This window comes from Taudactylus pleione, unplaced genomic scaffold, assembly GCF_031769625.1.
Source record: "Taudactylus pleione unplaced genomic scaffold, aTauple2 ptg000330l, whole genome shotgun sequence".
Taxonomy (NCBI): domain Eukaryota; kingdom Metazoa; phylum Chordata; class Amphibia; order Anura; family Myobatrachidae; genus Taudactylus; species Taudactylus pleione.
The window spans coordinates 3,351,051-3,374,893 of record NW_028284731.1 but is presented as its reverse complement, the minus strand read 5'-3'; the positions used below and the strand labels follow the sequence as shown (position 1 = coordinate 3,374,893).

The 23,843-nt window shown below is 44.2% G+C and overlaps 1 protein-coding gene across 3 annotated transcripts in view; it reads left to right on the top strand.

The window, feature by feature from the left end:
* Positions 1 to 12,317: 12,317 nt before the first annotated feature.
* AP1B1 (adaptor related protein complex 1 subunit beta 1) overlaps positions 12,318 to 23,843 on the top strand; it is a 32,303-nt gene continuing 20,777 nt past the window's right edge. For 2 of the 3 annotated variants that reach the window (XM_088443517.1, XM_088443515.1), the window contains exons 1-4: positions 12,318 to 12,406; positions 22,398 to 22,459; positions 22,549 to 22,654; positions 23,105 to 23,240. In XM_088443517.1, coding sequence (XP_088299643.1) covers positions 22,423 to 22,459; positions 22,549 to 22,654; positions 23,105 to 23,240 — 279 coding nt within the window. In that variant the 5' untranslated portion in view covers positions 12,318 to 12,406; positions 22,398 to 22,422. Of the gene's footprint in view, positions 12,407 to 12,568; positions 12,588 to 22,397; positions 22,460 to 22,548; positions 22,655 to 23,104; positions 23,241 to 23,843 lie in introns of those variants that run through there. The other variant, XM_088443516.1, reaches the window with a different exon arrangement.

Here is a 23,843-nt window from a genome sequence, read left to right as displayed (position 1 = left end):
CTCTGTGTGTATGACACGATCGGGCTTTGAGGAAGAGACTAAGGGCCTGATTCAGAGACGGACGCTCTTTCAGAGCGCTCGCTCTGAATCAGTGCCCGCCTATTGTATTTTTAGAGCGGCCTCCTGGCCGCTTGCATAGCTGTGGGTGACCACCCACAGCTAGTGCGAGCGGCCAGGATGATGGTCGCGATGGTCAAGACCATCACGACCATCGGACTTGCGACGAGACCCTTGTGGTAGGGTCTCATTGCCGCAAGTCCCAGTGGACTTCTTGCTCTTACAGAGCAAGAAGTCCACCCACTGACATCACTTGTGATGTCAGTGGGGCCGGCCCTAGACGGCAGGCGTTCCCATGGGAAAACCTCCGTCTGGGCAGCCACGTCCCCGGCACACCCACCAAAGGGGGCGTGCTGTCACTCAACATCAACAGCATGCCCCCTTTGTAGCAAGACTCGGAGCGATGGCTTGCCCGTCGCTACCCGGGTCTCGCGCATGCGCACGACGGAGCCGCCTCCGTCGTGCGCATGTGCACAGGGCCATCATCGACCTGCTTGCGAGCGCTCAGCGCTCGTGAACGGGTCTGAATTAGGCCCTAAGTCCTGTAATGGCAAGGCCAAAATAGAAAAACCTGGGATCCACATTCTACAGTATCCACACATTCCCAAGAAGGTACGAATTTGCTGTTGGTTCTGCGGCAATGTCATGTTCTGTATGGCTTGGATTCTGTCATTTGTGAGATGTCGTAACCCCTAAGTTAGGCAGTGTCCCAAATATTTTACTCTGGATTGGCACGGCTGTAGTTTGTCCTTAGCAACCTTGTCTCCTGTGTGCGAGAGGTGAAGCAACAAAAGTTTAGTATCATTTAAACATGACATAAACGAATCAGAACACAGTAATAAATCGTCTACATATTGAATTAGAACAGACCCATTGGCAGGTTGAAAAGATTGTAAACAGTCGTGCAATGCCTGGGAGAAGATACTGGGGCTGTCTATGAAACTTTGGGGCAATTGTGTCCATGTGTATTGTACACCCCTGTATGTGAAAGCGAATAGGTACTGACAGTCAGGATGGAGAGGCACAGAGAAGAAAGCAGAACAGAGGTCAATGAAATAGGTTGCATTGGGTGGGATCTGCATGAGAATGATAGCTGGATTTGACACTACTGGAAATTGGCTTTCTACCACTTTATTAACACCTCTAAGGTCTTGTACCAGCCTATAACCCCTCCCACCAATCTTCTTTACCGGAAATATGGGACTGTTGGCTACACTAGCAGTACAAACTAAAATTCCCTGTTGTAATAATTGCTCAATTATTGGATAAACCCCTAATTCTACCTCCTGTTTTAGTGGGTACTGCAGAATTTTTGGAGCTTTCCTACTGCCTTTTAAATTTACCATTACGGGGCTTACGTTTGCCATTAATCCAGTGTCCTGTCCATCCTTGGTCCAATGTGAATCTGGAATTTGGGATAACATTTGATCTACCTGGGATTGATTTTCATTTAAACTGGTAGAGTGATACATTATCCTTTGGGGAGTGTCCAACATATCCCTTACCTCGTGCGAAACTCACTCTGGGATATCTAAAAATACACCATCAGGGATATATGACACATCCCATCTTACATAACAAATCCCTTCCCAGTAGGTTAGTAGGACCTGCTGCTGCCAGGAGAAAAGAATGCTTGGTATGCAACAGCCCAATAGTAACCTCTGTGGATTTTGTTAAAGGATAATGTTGCACTTTACCTGTTACGCCCATTGCTGGTACTGTCTTGTTGGTTACCTGTAAATTAACGGGAGATTTTATCACTGACCTGGTCCCCCTGTGTCTACAAGAAAAGGATATTTAGTACCAGCTACATCAACCATCATGACTGGCTCTTCCCTAGTACTTCCCGTTAACCTGACTATCTGTAGACTACAGGTATGACCTGACCCCTAGCGTTGGCTCCCACTCTCCAATAAAACATTAACGGCCACAATTGGAGCTGGTGCCTGTTGGACATTTGCTGGTCTCTGTGTATATCCTTTATGGGATATCCAGGTACTCCCTGGTTTGGGGGTCCTACCCTTTTTGCCGTACAGTTTTTACTTACATATCCTAGCTGGCTGCAGTTGTAACACTTTCATGGATTGGATGAAGAAAAGGATTGTTGTGTAGGTTGAGCAGGAGAGAAAGGTGATGGGTATGGGTAAGGATATTGAGGAAAAGGATATTGTGGGTAGTATGGGACCTGTGGCTGTGTTTGATAAGTGGGGTAGGGCTGTGTTTGCAGTGGTGTGGGATTAGTGAGGACGTGTAACTGTTCACGTGCAGGTGTGTTGGTTGGCTGTGATGTTACCGTCATTCCTTCTAGAGCTTGAATACTGACAGCGATTAGTTTCTCACTCCGGGTCTCTCTCTTTTTAGAGATTTTTTTATCATGTTCTATGGCGGATTCTATGAGGGTATCTATTGTGACTCCCCTCCAGCCAGACTGTGAGGTCTGAACCCGGGTCTTTAGGTTCTCTTTAAGGCCATCCATGAGTATAGTGACAATCATTCCCCTGTGGTGGGTGCTATCTTTAATATCTTCTAACCCAGTGTACTGGGTGATAGCCTGCAGAGCCCGGTCGCAATAATCTTCTGCAGATTCACTCTCTTTTTGTTTTATGGTGAAGATTTTGTTCCAGTTAACTACTACTGGAAAATATATGCCCAAGTGAGTTACAATGCGGGAAATGTTATCTTGATTAATTCGGTCTGTTAAGGGAACGTCTCCATCCAATACACAATCCGTGATAAACTTTGTCACGTCGATATTGCGTGGAAGACAAGCCCTTAACACTACTCGCCAATCTTTGTTGGTTGCCTCGTGAGAACTACCCAAATTTCTCAAAATTCTTTGACATTTGGCTAATTCCTTTTTGGGATCGGGGAAATCATTCATGATGGAATTTAGCTCCGCTCTTGTCCAAGGACAATGCATTACCACTTCCCTTGTGGGCACTATTCCGTTCGCATCCGCATTCCCATTCGGAACAGTTATTGTCTGGATGGGATGCAGACCGGCAGCACTGCTACCTTTGACCTTATTACCTGGCTGGGGGTTTAGTCTGTTGCTGCAACGTATGGGGTATAGGATGTTAACACTTCCCGTGCTGTTACTGATGGAGATGGTGGCACCACTTGTGCTTGTCGTGGTGCAGCATCTAACATGTGTACAGCATGGGAAATGGCAGACATGACAATATGCTCATCATCCATATCATAAACATTTTCCTTATGGTTACTTAAGAGAGGGTACAAATTGCTTGTTACATTTTTATGGGTTTTTTCAATAACTGTACCTGCACCCCCATCCACATAAGGTGATGGTGGTGCGTGTGAACTACTGGCAATACCTTCCACAACACTACCTTGCTGCACGTGCACGCTATTTCACAGCTCGCACGCATTGCAATTTAGCGCTGCAGGTGTACTTTCTGGTAATGCGTCGCTTGCACATTTTTAAGCCACACATCCCCTTCATGCTGCCATAAATTTAAACATTCATTGTATTTTACCTTTTTTACTCAAGAACACACCAGGCTGATGTGATCCCGGATATTATTCAATACATCCTTATCAAAACTACCAATTCAGGGAAACGGCCTTACACTCTTTATCATCGTCTTAAACCATACGGTATATCACAGTACCTAATTGCATAAGCACCATACTTAGTATGCATAATACGACGTGCCGATCCAAGCGGCCTTCCATTAGCAGCACATCATTGTCTAACATCTCTACTCTTTGCGTGGCTCCCATCTTGGGATAACTCCTACGTTTTTCAATAAAGATTTAAACTGGTGAAAGACAGTCAAGATACTTTCACTTACCTGCGGACGCCTCTGAAAGAGGGTGTATCCGCGAACCCTGTGGAGTAACTCTAGACGCCTCCACTCACCTATGGGAGAAAGCTGCTCCCTCGCAGAAATCCCTTTTTGATTACTTTTAACTGCTAGGGGGCAATAAATACCCTTTGTTTTCCAGTTGATTTCGTACACTCACTCACCAGTTCACAATCATAGTTTATCCCAAAAACTATGCGGTTCAATTATAGTGCTCAAATAAGCCTAACAGATCACACACACTGATTACTGAATACTATAATCACACTGGGAGCCGAACCCTAACAAAAATAACAACCCATACACCTGCCTTGTGTAAAGTAAATGGTAAGCTGCTACCGAGTTACTAGGCCAACTCCTGCGCCTAGCACTTAAGGGTCCTACGATACCCTTAACATTTAGGTCCTGTGTTACACCCTAAACAAATACTCACAGTTACACACTTTTTTCCTGCACAGAAAAATACACATTAACCCAGTTATTGGCAACAGTTGATAATGTAAACTCAACGGCTTTGTTTAAACATGTGGCAGCACAACCGGAAATACGTATACACTATTGTGCGACTAGTCGCATACACAATAATGTGACTGCTACACAACCATATGACTCTTACCCTTAGCTGCGTACGCAAAAGTGCGTCTCTGCTGCGTGCGCAAAAATGCGACTCAGCCGTGTACACAATACTGCGGCACCCTTTTTAGCGTGAAATTCTATCAACAAAGGAAAACAAACTTTTTTCTTTCTTGTCCCTGGATTCTAGTCAGCATACCTTGACTCACACGATAACGGGTAGCGATTTCTCAGCATCTAGTGGTTGCAGGTAAACTGTGTGTGGCCACACTCCACCCTTTGGTGAGAGATTGATAACCGTATGTTTATCGTGTGAATAGGTAAGTGACCTCACTCTACAAGCCCCCAACTAAGGATTCTGAATTTAAACCTCTATATGCTCCTGCCTATACCTTCTAAAATTGACGCTATTTGTGTACGCAGCCATACAGTAAATAAATGCCTTCAGACTTTCAGAAAATGTGTTTCCAACGCACAAAGGTTATTATTCAAGCAAAGTACAGATAATTACATGCTGTGATCTAAATACAATTTAGCGCAAAGAAATGATAGTTATACATACGCACACGCTCTGGGACCAGTTACCGGCATCAACAAGAAACCTCCATCAACAGCATCAGTATGAAGACTCCAGATTGGGGTCAGAACACACATATATATATATATACCCTTACAGAAATAGACAACACAATAGAGAGGTTTGTTGCGATCCCATTGGTTCTCCATTACGGTGCTTCTGTTACAGGACATTTAACAGGTCGATTCAAATGGACACAGACCAGCCTCCGACAGCCTTTTGTCTCCGTTTTCCCGCCTCATGCAGATCTAAGCTGTTAATTTTACAAAGTACATTTTGGTGTTTTAACTCTCTACAGTCCATAAGTTGAGAATGCATGTTGCGATCTTCACACCGATGATACCGGAAAGCTGTTGAGAAAGTGCAGATCAGTATAACACCAAACACTGTTTACTTATCACGTATTAAACCTTAGATACCAAATAGCCTTTATCTCCCAGCATTAGTAATAAATGAATAAAACTTGAATCTTACACTTTGAAGCTATGGAACCTTTTATGTGAGTGTGCAATGTGTAAGTATTAGGGGTTTGGGAAAAGATGCTAGTTAATCTGCGGCAGATACGTACGTAATAAACAGCATTTACATGCAGGATATTATGCATTCGCTAATGTGCGACATGTTAACAGCGCAACTGTGTGTATTAATGTGTGTATGGGGTATGGTAAAATATACGATCGCATGATGCTAATAATAGCATCGCCATATGTACTTAAGTGTGAATTTAGCTAAAATGGCGCTGAGCGGCCATTCGCAAAATGGCGTCTTGCAGATCTCATTTTCAAGATGGTGTCTTGCGGCCATTTGCAAGATGGCGTCGTTTCAATCTAATTTTAAGCTGATCTTGTCTCAGCCAATTATCCAGCATCGAAACCTGCGACCTCCGTCGCAGTGCTGGGATCACAAATGCAGCAGGGGGTGTCACACTGATCTCACCCCTTCTGGATTTGCGGTGGGCTGAGTTTTTTTTATCTTTCTTTAAGGGCCCTTGGCCATGCCTCCAGCGATTAGGCCACATCCACTTCCCCCGGGTCTGAGGCAAGCTCTTAACGGCCCTGCTACCAGAAAAGTAATCGTTGTATCTGGGCACATTGTTTTGTCACCATTCTAATCATGTCGGACTGGTGAATGTCAGCATTCCAAGCATTAGAATGTTGACAAAATATACCTAACCTCCTTATTTGTTGTTGCATCACAGCTTGGAACAGAGGACCTGTTTCAGACCCACTCGCTAGGATGCGTTCGCTCATAGCTAGCCGATTTTCATATTGTGCGAATGCGTACGCATCGCAGTGTGCATGCACGAACCAGTGCGAGAGATAAAGCACTCGCTCGCTGCGCATAGACTGCCCAGCAGAGTGAGTGACAGGAGAAGCCGTTTGTGGGTGGTGACTGGGGCTGGCCATTAAAAACAGGGGAGTGGGGGTGCGAACATAGGTGTGCCTGAGCGTCCCAACGCCGTTTCAGAGGCATGCATAATTTAGAGCCAGCGTCATAGTACACGTCACCTGGCTGGTTTATACACTGAAGTGCTTGCAGTAGGGTATGGTCAGCCTCAAGTGCTGCGATCACATCCGATGTTACCCGATGTACCGATGGTTGCATACACTTCCTGGAGGTGACGTACGCAAGTGGGCGTCTTAAGACAGGCTGGTGGGAGGCTACATACACAATGCAATTTCACGTCAAAACATAGTGGGCGTGGTTATGCCATGCGATCGCCTGCCTTCCCTCCCAAATTTGCATACGCATCGTGCGAGCGGGTCTGAATGAGGTCCAGAATATGTATTTCAACAAGAGCTGAGAAATCAGTTTTATATAAAGCACGATGAGAAAAAGTCCTCTCAGGTTTAGGGACACTCTCACTGTGTTTGGATGTTAATTAAAACTTAATTTATTAATGATGTTTAAGACGTCCGTATCTGGACTAAACACATATATCACAAACAAACACTAATATGAAAAAATGGGTATGTATAAAACTAAAGTACTAGGAAAATAATCCCAATATGAAAAGTTACCTAAATCAGGATAACTTAAAATGTGTTGGCAAAATATTCATAAAGATATATTTTTGTATAGAGTTTAATAGTCCCAAATAGACTGACAGCTACTATGTTTATTCTTATAACACAGGGTCCTTGAGTATAGGTAATGATGCATACACACATAAAGATTTTCTGTCCAACCAGTCAACTAGTTGATTGGTTGGATTGAAAATCTGGTAACGTATGGGAGTAACTGATGATCAGCAATTTGCGCTTAAATGCCAGAAAACAGATGAAAATGGACGTTCAGACAAGTTTGTAAAATGTTTAATCTAAAAAATGTGCTCAAACAACAGTTTTTGTCCATTTTCCGGTGTTTGGGAGCAAATTGCTGATTATGATTTACTCCCATACGTTACCAAATTTTCATTCCAACCAATCAACTAGTTGGATGGTTGGACAGAAAATCTTTACGTGTGTACCCAGCCTTAGTTTTGCATATAAATGTACGTACCAAAGTCACTTCGATGATTGTTGAATATAACAATAGACGATACACAAAGGTTATCATATTTAATCATACAGAAAAGCAATTCAATATAAAAAACGAATCAATAAAAAATATCACTTAAGCTGGGTACACACTGACAGATATATTGGCCAATCAATTGATCGGTCAATATATCTGCTGCCCGTCGGCCAGTGTGTACACACGATATGTCTGTGAACTGTGTCGTTCAGTCACAATGCATTGGCTGTGCTGCACAGCCGATGGACAGAAATGTCTGCAGACATATCTGTCCATCGGTAAGTGTGTACGGGCGGTCTGCAGACCGCACGTACACACACACAGGCAGCCGTGGGGAGGGGAATGGGACACTCCCCCGACCCGTTCACCGGGTCCCGCCACCGGGACCCGGGGGCACGAGCAGATGATCGGCGTTCAGTGTGTATGAACGACTATCATCTGCTCGATCTGCACCCACCATTAGACAATTGTGCTTAAAATGACACAATAAAGATACAGGCATCTTTGCTGTGCGATATTATGCAAATGCTGCAGGAGGCATCCTGTGTATATAGACAGAGTCGTAACTAGACATTTTGAAGCCCTGGGCCAGAAAGAGCATTGGTGCCCCCCTTTATGTCAAATAGGGCATAAGACACTTGCTTGAAAAAGGGGCATGGCCTCATGGGGAAGGGACATCTCAAATCTGATTTGTCCCATACAATGATGAAGGGATACCAATCCCATTGTACCACTGTTATCCAGCTGTCACTGCCAAATACAGTGTGAATCCAATGGCTGCAGAGATGGTATAGGTCAGAATTTAGCGGAGCTGTGGATAATGTGGGTGGAGCTATATCAGGGGTGTTGCCTCAAATGGTGGGTATACCAGGGAAGGCTACGCATGGTGGAGGGGGCAGGGAAGACTGGACAAGGGGGACACTGGGCTGTTAAGGGTGGACTGGGGAGGCAAAGGGCAGGGAAGGCTGGTTGGACTAGGGGGGCAAAGGACAGTAGGGGAGGGGCAAAGAAGACAGGAAGGCTGGCTGGACATGGGGGGGGTGCAGGGAAGGCTGGCTGGACTTGGGCAGGTAACACAGGCTGGCTAGGCTAGGAGGGGGGCACAGGGAAAACTGGCTGGACTGGGGAGGGGCAAGGCAGGCTGGGGAGCATAGGGAAGGCTGCTGGACTGGGGGGGAGGGGCAGGGAAGGCAGGCTGACTGGACTTAGCAGGCTGGCTGGACTGGGGGAGGGCAGGGCAAGACAGGCTGAACTGGGGGGGTGCAGGAAAGGCTGGCTGTACAGTGCAGGGGAGACTAGCTGGACAAGAGAGGGGAGGACACAGGGCAGGGTCAGTATACCTGCTTTCTTCATCTTTTGTCCTGAGAGAGGGGGCCCGGCTGGCAGCTGCAAGGAGTGCACCAGGCGGCAGGCAGAGAGAACGAAAGAGCATAATCGCTGTGGCATTAAACTATGGACTGTCACTGGAGCCGGCCACGAGTATCAGCGGAGCTGTAGAATTTGATCTATTGAGCCGGCCGCGAGCCAATCACAGCTCGTGGAACAGCATCCGGCGCTCCTGATTGGCTGATCGGGAGCTGCTGTTCCTGATTGGCTCGCGGAACGGCTGTTCCCGATTTGCTGATCAGGAGTTGCTGCTCATGATTGGCTGCCGGTGGCTGGCTCCAGTCCATAGATGAAATGCCACAGCAGCGCTGCCGCTGATGCCCTTTCTCCCTGCCTGCCGCCCGGTGCATTTCTTGCCGTTGTCAGCCGGGCCCCCTCTCTCTCCGGGCCCGGTACTAGAGTCCCCCCCTGATGGCGGCCCTGCCTGCGGTTCCCTGTGCCATGGCACGTCGCACCACTCTAGTTATAGCCCTGTATATAGACGCCTTCTGCCGGCTTCTGTGATCCACTGCTGCATCTGAAGCCGCAGCATCGGATCACCATCGGGAAGGCAACGGTCATCTGAGTAACCCAAAGGTTACTCAGAATGGCCGCCAGAACTCCGCTGCAAAGACCTGGGTAAAGAGTAATCACCCCTCTATATGCGCCTCTGGCTGCCCCATCTGAGAATCTGATGGATTTTGTCAAAGTTGGCAAGTTTGAGTTTATGAGTCAGAATTGCATGCAAGTCCATTTTGCAGACAGATTTTGTGATTTGTCACACTGCATGCACCGTAGTGGAGCATAACCAACAATGAGTAACTATGGTTACTTACCATTGCATCGAAAGTTTTGATGGTGGTAGCCCAGCCATCAGTTAATGGTGTCCATCCCAAGACTGCTTGGCCTGTGTGTGACTAGCAGGAGGCACTTCCAATCAGTGACGTGTGGTGAGGTAAATGGCTGGGGAGGCACTGGATAGTATCAGAGCCAGACTTACATATACATATATGAACTCAAGGGTTCATGTGGGCATTATACAAAGGTGCAGCAGTATATAGTGCTGGAAGCTTGGTGTGTTTTGATCTGGGATGTGTGGAAAAGCTAGGCAGGGAAGGCAGTGCCTCACCTGCCATACACTTTGTACTCCAGAGTTTTGACTATAAAAACTATTAAAATAATACATTTTTCTTATAATTCTTATAGTCAAAACTCTGGAGTATACCCAAGTATGTCAGGAAAGGCTCTGCCTCACCTGACCGCACATCACTGCTTCCAATGGGAAGCTACAGCCACTGTTGCCAACTCTGAAATGAGAGACAAGCAACTCTTGAGTGAAAAACAAGCCCAACCCAATCCGATAAGCCCAACGCAATGTGGTGGTACTGGGGAGGGCGTAATTTAATGAAAACCTCAAATGTTATTGTTTATTGTTCATTTTATTAAAATACATATAAATATTTGCAAAGCACAGCTTTTTCCTGCTCTACGAAGAGACTCCACTGTGCGAAGTAAAGCGCAGGCCACTCGGGGCTTGATTCGGCATAGGACGGAGTTGCAAAGCCGCACATAAGCAGCTTTGTAATTCCATCCTTGCTAAAATGCAACTGCAGCAGGAGGTGCTTGAAATCTCCTTACTGCATCTGCAATCCCAGGCTGTGACCGAGGTTGCAGTCTGGGATCAACATTGCAACCATCGATCGCGATGGTTACACCTTTGGTCAGGCTGCGGTAGCTGAAGCTGGCCGTGTTCTGTCATCCTGCAAGGCCAGGAAGTCTGCGTCCATGGGTGCAGATCCTAGCCTTGCCACTCCCGGAAAACGGGGGCTACATGCCCCCGTTTCCGGGAATGCAGAAAACAGAGGCAACATGCCCCCATTTCCAGGAACGTAGGCCATCGCCGCCCCGCAAACTCCTCTGCCTGTCAATCAGGCAAATGCATACAGGTGCCTGTGAGATATAGCAGGACCCGTTCTGCACATGCGCAGAATGGGTCCTGCGCAGATTCCCAAGCAACTAGTGTGCACTGTTGAATCAGGACATCTGTGCGTGGTAAAGTACAGGACAAAAGAGTCATTTAAACAAACACGTCAAAACAACATAACTGACATATGGGAAAATGTAACTTCTATTCATTTAAACGAGTCATTCTAATTAACCAAATTTATATAACTACATATACAGAGAGATATACATACAGACAGCTAAACATACATGGATTGGTGAAGGAGCTATATAACATTTGCTCACCTTAGTAGTGGGACCTGGCTATCAAGCCCAAAAACAAGCTACCTAGAAAACATAAGCCCAAAAACAAGCAATAAGCAACCATCCAAAAAAACAAGCAACTGGGAAAAAAAACAAGCCCAATTCCGCTTGTTATAAGCGCACTTGGCAACTATGGCTATAGCCAGTCACAGTACAGCCAGTGCAGTTCACCACTGGAAAGTTGCACCTTTGTAAAGCCATGTTGCACTGTAGGTGGGACAGATAGATCTGAGAGGGGCATTTCCAAACTCAAATCAAAATAGCTGTGTGTACAGCATTTGTGGATTATATTCAAAACCAGACAGTATTTATCTAGCAATTGTCGTTGGCCATGAGGAGGCCGAGTTGCTGCTGCAATAATGTGGAAACGCCAGCAATGGTCCCTCGTCTCCCTCCCCCCTTGGTTAGGTCTAGACTATACAGCGCTGATGGACCTGTGACGTCACAACCACGTGACCCAGCCTGAAAGGGGGAGGGGCGGAGATGCTAACAGGGGACCAAAAGTGTCCCCTCGCGGGCTCGCTACGCTTCGGGTACGGTGGCTCGCTACAAATATTTATTCCCCCTCTATGCCCTAGTGAATGGTAACGCTGGAGCAGTCCAGCCTCCTGCAGTGGTCACGTGGTGAATACGTCATAGAGGTCCTTTAGCCACATAGGAAATAGCAGCAACCCTCCCCCCTCACGGCCCAGGGGCTGCAAACAAAAGTCAGCAAGTCCAGAACTATTGGACATATTGCCTCACTCACGCAGACCCATGGGGCCAGTCTCATTAAAACACTCCTTTTCATTTTTATTATTGCTGATATATATATATATATATATAGGGAAAAGTACACAAGCATAAATTAGGAACATACAACACATACTACAGGTGTGGGTGTCAGACTCTACACTCCAATGAGGCAACGACCAATGTTGATTATTGGTAACCGCTGTGTAATAATAATAATAATAATAATAAATAATAGCAGTAAAAATAACTAGTTCTGTTCGTACAGCGCCGCACTACCACTCCGCCTCCCACTACTCAGTTTGCATGTTTCCTTGGCAACTGCAACTAATAGACGTGGATGTCGGATGTGCCTCTGTTGTCACTTCCGGGAGCGAGTGACAGCCATCTTTGCAGGGAACTGCCGGGAGGAGGAGGAGTTGTCCCTTCTGCACACGCCTGACATCCCAGGGGCCCGAGTACCGGACTGGCCACCGCGTCCTCCACAGAGGTCAGAATCTTTACTGTTGCCGATCTTGTAGCCGCCAGAGACTCGGGTGTAGAAGGGCGGGGAGGCTGGGCCCGGAAGTGGGCGAGTTGTTGATGAATGGGGGGTGTGATTAACCCTTCCCCAGCCAAAGCTTCCGGGGTTTACTATGAGGGGAGAGGTTATAGTGACAGCTGTATGTACTGTAAGTCAAACCTCAGTGCTCCTCACTCAGAGGGACATTCATTCAGTATCACATAGACTTCTAGTACAAGTCCTTAGCTAGGTGCAGCAGGTTTCTCTACCCCAGCCATCACCATCTGAGTGCTAAATAGAAGATCAGTTTCCTCTAGTTCTTTAAACTTCTCTTAATTTGAAGGATAATCTCAAAGACACATTTCCACTCTTCTAGTTTCCGCTGAGACCTAATATTACACAAATATCCTCATTAATTGTTATTTTGCGTTCTAAAATGTATTACTTGCAGTGCATTGTAGATGTCACTTTACCTGTTAAATTGCATCTCTGTATTCCTTCAGTTCCTTGCATGGTAGGCAGCTGTTTGTGCATCTAAAGCTGTCATTTTTTTTGCTGGGTACACAATGACCGATATAATATTCGTACAGCCGACAAATGAAATATTGAAATACACACGATATATCTGTGAATGATGTATTCACAGTATATCATGTCAGTCGTGCAGCACAGCAGTTGCTATATATCTTTCAGGTATATCGTGCACATCTGCCTGTGTACAAAGATGACTGACACATATGCCGACAATGATGTCACTACCAGTTCCTTTGTCCAGACATATCAGTCTGTGAGTGTGTATTGGATACCTGCATATACATAAATTTAATTTGTCGACCAAGTGTGTACCCTGCATTACAAGTGATACAGCATAGGGTGTGCAGTCTGTTTTCATTAAAAGTTGTTAAACAATTTCAGTTTTGCATTATACAGGCAGCATTATATTTCCCCTTGGTTTGGTTCGTGTATAGAAAATGCATCCTCTGCAACTATGCATAAACTTATTTTATGTACATGAGTTTGCATATATTATACAGTGGCTATAAAAAAACATTCACCCCTTTTTTGTTTTTTTTATATGGTGCTGTGTTACAAAATGGAACCTTGATGGATTTCATTGAAATGGATGTCCACTAATCTACATAAAACTCTCAGAAATAAAATAAATTGATCCAACCCTTTATTAAAATTAGGAATAACCCCCCCCCCCCCCCCTGAAAATAAGTGTTTGCATTAGAATTCAACTTCCCACCCTATCTCCTGGTCTGTCTTTCTATACCTCTCTATATTGAGGGTTGAGGTTGAGAACCACTGCTATAGATTGTAATCTTGCAAGCAAGCTTACACTTACCTCTTTCTCTCTCTGTTATTACCCAAGCTCATTATTACTGTTCTCTTCCAAATTGGAAAGTGCAATGAAATATAATATGTTAATATATAATTATGAGTTATACAATAAGCAATAAAATGAGTATTATTAAAAAAATGTAAATTATTATTAAAAATAGTTGTTATTATTGTTAATAATATCTTAGTATATAGAACTGGCTTAGGAGTTGTGTAAGTATATTGTACTTGGAACAAAATAAAGAACATTGGAGGTAAAACCTTCCTGTGGATTTCTAACTTATACCTTGTATTTCACACTTTTTCTATTCTGTATTTGTGTCTAGTTATAAATGCCAGTGTTCACAAGCAAACTGCACAGTCCAGTCTTATATTTGTGGTTTTGCTTTGCATAGATATACACTCAGACTTTAATAGTAATAATGTTGTATTTTTTTATTACATTGTATCAACATTGTAGTTTTGTGTGAGTCAAATAAAAATGACTATAGGAAGAATCTAAAGTTTGGAAATGTTATTATAAAACACACCTGTTTGTTTACACTATCTGTGTTGTAGATTTGCATGAAATATAAGTTGATATTCTGTTTTAATAGATTTAGTAGAGGCATAATTGCCTACTGTAACTTATTGCTTTTTCAATTAGTTTGGGATAATGTAAATTATTTTACTGCAACTCTTCTTTATCTGATCGGAGCTCCCTCATCTGGTCCTGCAAGTCTCTGTTCCTCGAGGTAGTAAAAGTGACTAAGCTTGTCCTTCCGGCTTTTCTATCACCGTTATGTAACTTTTTCTACCCTGTTCTTAATAAAAAAATGTAGATCATTTGCTGACTCACTGGCATTACAACAGAAATATCCCTTCCTTTCCTTTAAATCTTAATGGTAAGCCTGCTGATAGTAATACAGCTAACAGAATCCACTTTGAATTGGCTGAGTGTGCTGGCTACCCTCATGCCACATATACTACTGTTCACTACAGGGGTATAGAGGTGCATATGTTACCTTTGAAGAAATGCACTTTTTCTCTGGGGAGTATTTTGTGCTTGCAAGTTAGATGTAAATTACTTCGAACTCAGCTAGTGCCTAACCTTCCCGCCCTAATGTCGACATTCTGAGAATGTCGGCATAAAAATTTTAACCTAATGATTACATCATTTTATTCATAAAGATTCAGTCATGTTCCATAGAATACCACAATTGGAGACCTTACAAATGTTAACTTCTACAAACTGCTGGAAATGGTTTTGCATCACGTTTTCAGATGCTGCCTGACCTGTTTGTGTTAGCTTTTTTTTTTTGTAAACTTAGAAAAAGCGCACAGAGCAAAACAGTAATTGATAAAATGTGAAGAAATGTACTCGCTGCCTTTTTTTTTTTTTTTTTTACAAAATCTTGTTTAACTCCATACAGTGAGCAGTATTGTAAAAGTAGAACCGACAGTTCCCTTCCATTACATACAGATACATCCTTGCTCATCTAGCCTCAGTACTCCTTGCAGCACGATATGCCTGGGGTGAGTGAGCTGCCAGGTCCCGTGCAACTCTGCTAATGACAAGCGTCTTTTTCTGCCAAAAAATGTTTCTAAGTCGCAATGTGATGCGACTAGGCTGCACCAGAAGACACTGCTGATTAATTTGACATGCAACACTTGTGTGTGACTGAGACTGTAAACAAAACTTGGGGTGAAAAAAACCTGCAACCACAGAATCGTAGCCCTTCGCATACTGATTAAGAGACTCGGTCGCGCACACATATACAAGTGTCGCATATCAAATTAATCAGCAGTTTCCTGGTGCGTCCTAGTCGCATCTAATTGACAGAAGACACTCGTCGCTAGCAGAGTCTCCCGTGACCAGGAGTGCCGAGAGGGGCTGTTTGGCGCGATTGCAACAAAGACCAGCAAGGACACATCTGTACTCTTTTGTAATGTCCAATCTATTATACAAATGTTACGCGTGGGCATTTACCACTGTCTATTCCTACTACCTGATTTCCGCAGCTACTAATGACTTACTTTTCTATTTTCACAAATATCTAAACTTATAACTGCAATGTAACTATGAAACTGTAATTTCTTTTTTGAACATCCATTGTGGGATAGTGTATTACCCAAGGGTAGAGTGTGGTGACAGGTACTAATTTTTCAGAAAGGCGAGGGGTCGCTTGTACATTCAATTCTTGATCTAAGAGGAAGAAAATAAATATTTTACTTATCCTCTTCTTTCTCTTTTGGGTGGCCTTTTTACCAGTTAATATACAAGGTTTCACGCATATGAGAACATGGGAAATAAGTCGCTGGCTGTGGTGGCTCTTTCACAGCTTAACTTTAATAGACCACTGCCATTGAGAGAATGAATTCTGAGGCCCTGCGAGATGGCATGGATATGAAAATCAAGACAACTCTTTAGCATGCTTTTTTTTAAGCTTTGGAAAGTGATAAATTGGAGAGTGAGTATCCACCAGCCACTCAATTTCTAACTGACATGTTACAGACGGTGTTTGAAAGATGAGTTAGGAGCTCATTGGTTGGTACGTTATCACTTTGCAATTTTTTTTTTCCAGAGATTAGTACATTTGCCCCATAAGCAGTGAGCCAGTGCAAGGGACGTTAAGAGGTAACTATGTGGTGGCACAGTTAAGTGGAGTATGGATATGCTTTTATAAACAGGTGAGTTTTCAGTGCCCGCTTGAAGCAATGCAAGCTGGGGGATAGTCCGATGGAACAAGGGAGGTCGTTCAAATGGTAGGGGGCAGCTCAGGAGAAATCTTAAATTCTGGAGTGAGATCTGGTACCCAGAGAGGAGGAAAGGAGTGTGTAAGGAGATGAGGTTGGAGATGTAGGGATCTGTGGAGTTGGAAAGGGCCTTGTATGTGGTAGTTAGGAGTTTGAAAAGGATTCGGTAGGGAAAGGGGAACCAGTGGAGGGCTTTGCAGAGGAGAGGAAGAGGAGTCTAGCTGCAGCATTAAGTACAGATTGGAGAGGAGCAAGATGGGAGGAGGGGAGTCCAGTGAGGAGAAGGTTGCAGTAGTGAAGGCGAGAGATGATCAGTGAGTGGACAGTGGTTTTGGTGGCATCCTGGGAGAGGAAGGGTCTGATTCGAGCGATGTTGTGGAGCTAGAAACTACAGGATAGGGCAAGAGATTGAATGTAGGGGGTGAAGGAGAGGGAAGAGTCAAGAATGACTCCCAGGCAGCGGAGTTGGAGAACAGAGGAGATAGTGGTGTCATTAGATGGAGGGAAGACAATGAGTTCAGTTTTGGCCATGTTGAGTTTGAGAAAGCGCTCAGACATCCAGGAGGAGATGGCAAAGAGGCAATTAGACACCCGAGAGAGAAGGGAAGGGGAGAGATCAGGTGAGGAAATGTAGAGTTGAGTGTCATCAGCATAGAGGTGATACTGGAGGCCAAAGGAACTGATGAATTCACCCAGCGAGGAGGTGTACAGAGAAAAATGTAGCGGGTCGAGGACAGAATCCTGGGGGATGCCCACAGGAACGATGAATGAGGGGAGGTGGAACCAGAGGTAGAGACACAGAAGGAGCAGTCGACGAGGTAGAATTTGAACCAAGAAAGGACCCATAGTCTGAAGGGTGCAGAATAGGAGAGGGTGATCCATGATGTCAAAGGCCTCAGAGAGGTTAAGGAGGGAGACATGGCCCCTAGACTTGGCCAAGAGAAGATCATTGGTGACTTTGTCCATGGCAGTTTCAGTGGAATGGCGGGGACGGAAGCCAGATTGGAGAGGATCAATGATAGAGATGTCAGAGAGGTAACAAGTGAGACTGTTGTAGACAAGCTGCTCAAGCATTTTAGAGGCAAAATGGAGAAGAGAAATGGGGCGGTAATTAGAAAGTGAGTAGGGGGTCAAGGTTTTTTTTTCTTTTTTAGAATGCGTGAGACAACAGAGTTTGAAGGGGGAGGGGAAGATGCCAGTGAAAAAGGATAGATTGAAGAGGTGAGCACGGTGGGAGCAGGCAGTGGGGGAGAGGAAACGAAGGAGGCAAGAGGGGATGGGATCCAGGGGGCAGGTAGAGAGGGAAGAGGATAAAATAAGGGAATGGACTTTGTCTCCCGTGCTGGGGCGGAAGGAGCGCAAGGGTAGGTGGCTATGGGGAGGGGAGGGTGCGTTGGTAGGGGTGGCAGGAGAGTGATGGGAGGAGGAGATATTGTGATGGATGGCTTCAATTTTGGAGGTGAAAAAGGAGGCAAATTCAGTGGCAGGGAGGGTGGGAAGGGAGGAGGGGGTGGGCAAAGGAGTGTATTGAATGTGGCAAAGAGACGATGGGTGTTGCAGGACTGAGAAGAGATGAGAATTGTAGAAAGATTGTTTGGCAAGGGAGAGGTCAGAGCGGTAGGAAGAGAGGATGAACTTGAAATGGAGGAAGTCCGCTAAGGGGTGAGCGTCCCTCCAGTGGCGTTCAGCAGTGTGTGAGCATTTTTAATGGAACCGGGTAAATTAGGTGTGCCAAGGTTGGGGCTTTGAGCAGCGAAGTGGGACTAGAGAGGTGGGGGCAACAGAGTTGAGCACAGAGGTGAGAGTGAGGTTGTAGAAGGAGGCCATCCATTTCCTAGAAGATCAGCTGATCAAAGCAGGGTCCCCACCCTTATTGCAGGCTCATGTTCTGAAGACGATCAAGACCTGAGGGTCCCATGGTTGGGTTATCAAAGTAATTCAACTTGACACCACCTCAACTGATGATCTTCCTGGTGATTTTTTTATTCAACGCTAGACAGATGGTTCTTACTAGGATACAAAAATCTCTCTACAGGGCCTCTGGTAGCCCCGGGTAGCTCATAGACTAGTGTCCATTGACCTTTTATTGAAGCACCTAGCAAACATGACTTTCCACCTCTTTGAGGTCATTCTTCTTGGGTAGTCTAAATCTAAAGTTCTCCACATCAATCTGTTTTTTAAATGGAACTGGACGATTCTGAAAATGAATGCAACCTTTGATGCTGGGGTGACATCACACTTCTGTCCCTGGTGGAGTCAAATTACCCAATAAATGTGCTGTAGCTCAGAGACATTTTTAATGCTCTAGTAGGAGAATGACAATTTTTACAAGATAGAGCCATCAAGATCCACCCAATGTCAATGCTAAGGCATACATAAGTCGAATAGTGGGCACTAAGAATGCCTTGGTCATGAGATAAATTGGTAGGCTCATGCGTTGGGTAAAGCAAAACGCTCCAGCCATTGCCGTGGTTTTCATCCCTCGGTTGGAAAACTTTCTCAGGGGACACTTTTCACCCTGGGGAATGGCCCCTTAATCTAGAGGTTATCAAAACAGCCAGTGGCCTCATGGGGTAAATAGATGTAGACGACATGGCATCTCAGCTGAACCAGATGGTGGAGTCCTTCTACTCCTGCACGATGGATCTATAGGCGTTCTGGTAGACACCATATAGGTTGCTTGGTGTATTTATCTTACTTATTTTTCTTACCCTCTGGTAGCAATACTTCCTGAGTCCTAAATTGGGTAAACAGAAAGGGTATTTGGTTGATTCTGGTAAAATTGGCCTACCCTGGAAAGTACTTGTGTTAAACCAGTGTGCAGTTTGTTTTAAATCAAATTTCCTATCTTGGATACATTTTCTATTTCTTTATTTTATATTGCTGGGTTTTTAAAAAAAAATTGAAAAATGTTAAGAGACTAAATAAAGGTTACATTTTATTTATAAATCCTTTCTGTGCACCACAAAAGGCAAATATTTCTCTATCTTCTCTATGCACCCTACCCTGAAAGGTACACAGACAATTATAAGCATAGCATTTAGCCCTGCTTTCATCACAAGAGTTTTCCTGTTGAAGACCTGATCCTTAAAGTATATCTGAATATATCTGACAGATTGGTTTAGACCATGCTCAAGCCTCGAATAACTGTTTCCGCCAAGTATTTCCATATGGTTTGGAAGATCTACATCTTGTTTGAAGCGAAAGGGTTTCCTACCACTTATTTTAGCTTGGACCAGTTGGTGCTGTTTTTGCAGGATTTTATAAATGATGGTCTAAAAGTCCGCTCTTTAATTTTTTTACCTGGTGCAGATTTTCTTACAGGGAGTAATGCATATATTTTCCACAATCACAATAGCGCCATAGGATTTCTGCTTTAAGCAAGTGAATTTGCAGCACCCTTCTTTCAAACCAATGTTTTCGGTGAAGTTGGAGGTTACTGTTTGGTTCTTTCCTATTAGCTGTCTCCACAGCTGGGAGAGTTTCGGAGCTGGGGGTCTCTCTTCTTTTTCTTCCATGACAATAGGGCAGTTTTTAGAACTAAACCTTTGTTTCTGCTTAAGGTAAACTCTTAAGTTATGCCTCAATTAAGACATTATGATTCCAGCTTTAGACCGGGATATGTTTCCGGGCAAAGACTGTTCTCTGCATTCTCTGGATGATGTAATGGTGTGCAGTCTGTGTGTCTGATCTATGTATGACTTGCATAGTCATACTTTAGGAAAGCTTGGTCCGTTCACAAAAATGTATTAAGCACACTCCACCATATGGGGCGACGTCACACTGGGCCTCTGCGAATAATTTGGTGCACACCTTAACCAAACGTAGCGCTTTTGCATTCAGCATGGCCAGATTTGAACGTAAAGTGCTTAGCACCGCAATTTATAAGTATATCTTGCCGTAGGGACAAATTTGGGACATCCCTAATGGATGTAGAGAAAATGGGATTTTTGTACTTTGTATAAATACTTTTCTTGCAGTCTGTTGGGGGACATTGTGACCCATTACGCTCTTTGTTTGTGTTTCAGTTCTTGTTCATTCTTTGATTCTTTTTCTGTTAATCAAGCTATCGCTCTCATTTGAGAGTTGTTGTTCCCTGCTTCCCAGGCAGACAATGAGGGTATAGAGGGGGATGAGCGTAAACAATTTGACAGTAAAGCTAAAGGGGCAGATTGAATTAGCCACGCAGGCTTTAGCTCTATGGGTTAAGTGCTTAGAGCCATTCAATTATTGCCTGTGGTAAGCTCTTGAATATCTTTAGACTGGGTTAAGTTGCAGAGGTATTCAATTAATATCTGAATATGGGTTGCCGGCAGTCGGGAACCCTGCAGTCAGAATGCTTGTTGGTAAGTATGCTAACCCTACCCCACTCCCTACCCTAGCACTCCCTTTTTGGTGCCTAAACCTAACTTCCCCCTCCCCGCACCCTAACCCCTGATACTTACCTGCGGGATGCCGGCGGTCGGGATGCTGGAACCTGGTTCCCAACGCCGTTGGAATTCCGGCACCAGTATTTTGACTGTTGGCGCGACATCCCGCACACCAGGATGCTGACTACATCCCCCCTGGACAACACACTCTACCCCATGGTGTTCCAATGTCTCCCAATGGACTGCAGGGATGTAGAGAAGCTCCTCATCTTCTTTTTTTTATTATTATTTTTTATTCATGATTCCACATCTACATAACTCAGGGCCTGATTCAGAATTGGGAAGAGAGAGATCTCTCTCTCTCAACTGATCATCTTGGTGAAACCATGCTGCACTGCAGGTGGGGCAGATTTATAATGTGCAGAGATTTAGATTTGGGAGGAGTGTGTCCAAACTGACATCTAAATTGTAGACTAATAATACAGCTGTGCAGTATTTGTGGGCTACATGTAAAATCAGCCAGTATTTACCCTACATGCAAAAAAAATTATGTATTTACACCCTTTGCATTGCAACATGGTTTGTCCAGGTTCACAGTTAAGTACTATCTCTCTCTCTATTCCCATCTCTGAATCAGGCCCTCAGTCAGACTGTAAGCTCCTGTCACTGCACTCTATACCCCATTGTAATCCAATGTCTCACAATGCACTGTGAGAAAATTAATTTAGTAAAAAATTGAGCTGTATGCAATAATATAGATACATGATATGTATTCAGCTATCCACATGCCACAAAGATGACCTTTTTATAGCAGAATTATGAGGATGGGGATAGTTATTCAGTTTAATTTGTATTATACGTATGTTTGCATAAAAAGACTTTTGTTCCTCGTATTCACTGTGTTATGACAAACTCCAGACAGATTAGCAAACTGTATGACACTTTGAACCTGGTGATTAGTTCTCAAGAGACTTGAATTTTTGGTTCATAAAAATTTGTTATATGGCTCTGCTGTCCAACCTTAAGATGGGTAAACACTAAACGTTTGTGTACCCAGCGATGTCGCCAACGATCCCAAAGCAGACGGGCCGACATATATCAGACGGTCCGTACACACTGCACGATCCGATGCCCGATATGCCAGCTACCCCTGCATAGCACTGCATGGGATCTTCAGCCACATCGCCTGATCTTACTGCATGTACAAAAGATGAGGCTGATGACCCCACAGGAGCGTGCACTACACGATGTAGTCTACGCATTTTTACCGATTTATCGCTCCAATGTGTGGGAATCAACCAAATTGTCAAAATGATTGTGTAGTGGCCTTTACATTACATTGAGACCAATGCATTAGCTCTAGTATCTATAGCATTAGCTAACCCTGTTTCATTTCCCCTTCTGAACTTCTCTTTGTTTTTTTCCTGTTGGATGGGGGTGGTGTAGCTTTGTTCCTTCCTGGAGCCTCAGCTGACTGCTCTGGATAAAATTTGCTTTCCATGCACTGACCATCTGTCCTCTCCCTACAGCAAAGTGTGAAATCCCAAAGCAAGTATGACAGACTCAAAGTACTTCACCACCACCAAAAAAGGTGAGAAGGGCTCCGGGCATCTGAGAATATTAATTTTGTTTGTTTTTTGTAGTCCTTGCAAGTGCTATATTTATATTTCACACCTGTAGGTGAGATCTTTGAGCTGAAAGCAGAATTGAACAGCGACAAGAAGGAGAAGAAGAAGGAAGCTGTTAAGAAAGTCATTGCTTCCATGACCGTGGGGAAGGATGTCAGGTGAATGGGGGTGTAGGTTTTCACTTTGCAGGTAGTTTGTTTGCAGTGTAATTGAAGATGCCTGTTATCATGAGCAGTTCTGCATTGTCCAAAAATACATTTTCCATTTAGGCTGGATGAGTGGAAAATAAAAGGTGTCCTCCATTTGAACAGGTGACTGGGGTTTTGTCAGTGCTGAGGAGCAGAATTACCAGTCATCACGTACAATATTGATTCTGACAGTGCTGTGTGTGTTATTTCTGATAGCGTTGATCTGCAAGTTACAAGTGCTGCTCTAATTGTCCTCTCATTATGTTTGTCACGTTTTGTTTGTTTAGCTGATTTTTAGTTTTTCCATGTGTGGAGGCAATTAGCTGTGTGTACGTAAATATCCATATACTTCATTGACTTAATTCTGTATGCATGGCATCATGCATTGCTGTGCAGCTGACTCTCTGCTTCTCATGGCAGTGCCCTGTTCCCTGATGTGGTGAACTGCATGCAGACTGATAACCTGGAACTGAAGAAACTGGTTTATTTGTACCTGATGAACTACGCTAAGAGCCAGCCAGATATGGCTATCATGGCTGTAAACACCTTTGTTAAGGTTGGTGTCTCAACCCTAAAAGGCATGTGAGATTAGACAACCTTTCTTTATGGATATGTAACAACAAATGACGCTGCCATAGAGGTGATATGACTACGTATATCAATACACGGAAATGTTTGCACACTGAATCCTGCTAACAAGCACATGAAGTTAGACATAAATTGAGAAAATAATGCTTCACGTCCAACTACTTTACTTGGGTGTGTATGAGAAGATGGCAGTTTGCCATATGACCAGCTTTATATTATGTACCGCTGTCACTGTGTAATGCTCACTACTGTTGTATATAACATGCTGTGGTCATTATATGGCAGTATACTGCACACACTGATGTGTGTAGAGACTGCAAATTCTCCCATAGCTCAAACTGGAATACAAACATCACTAGCTGTTTGGTTAAGATCCGTCTGTGTGAAGCAGGCCACTTTCATAATATATGATGTCTGGATTAAATAAAAGTACAGTGTGCATGAATATTATAAGCCATGTCATTTCTAATGATTTACGTAGTCTTATATGTATCTATTCCTTTCCCTCCTAGCACCAATCATGTACTTGCCGGACGAAGGCAGGTGTGGCTCCCAGTGCAGTGCGTGCACT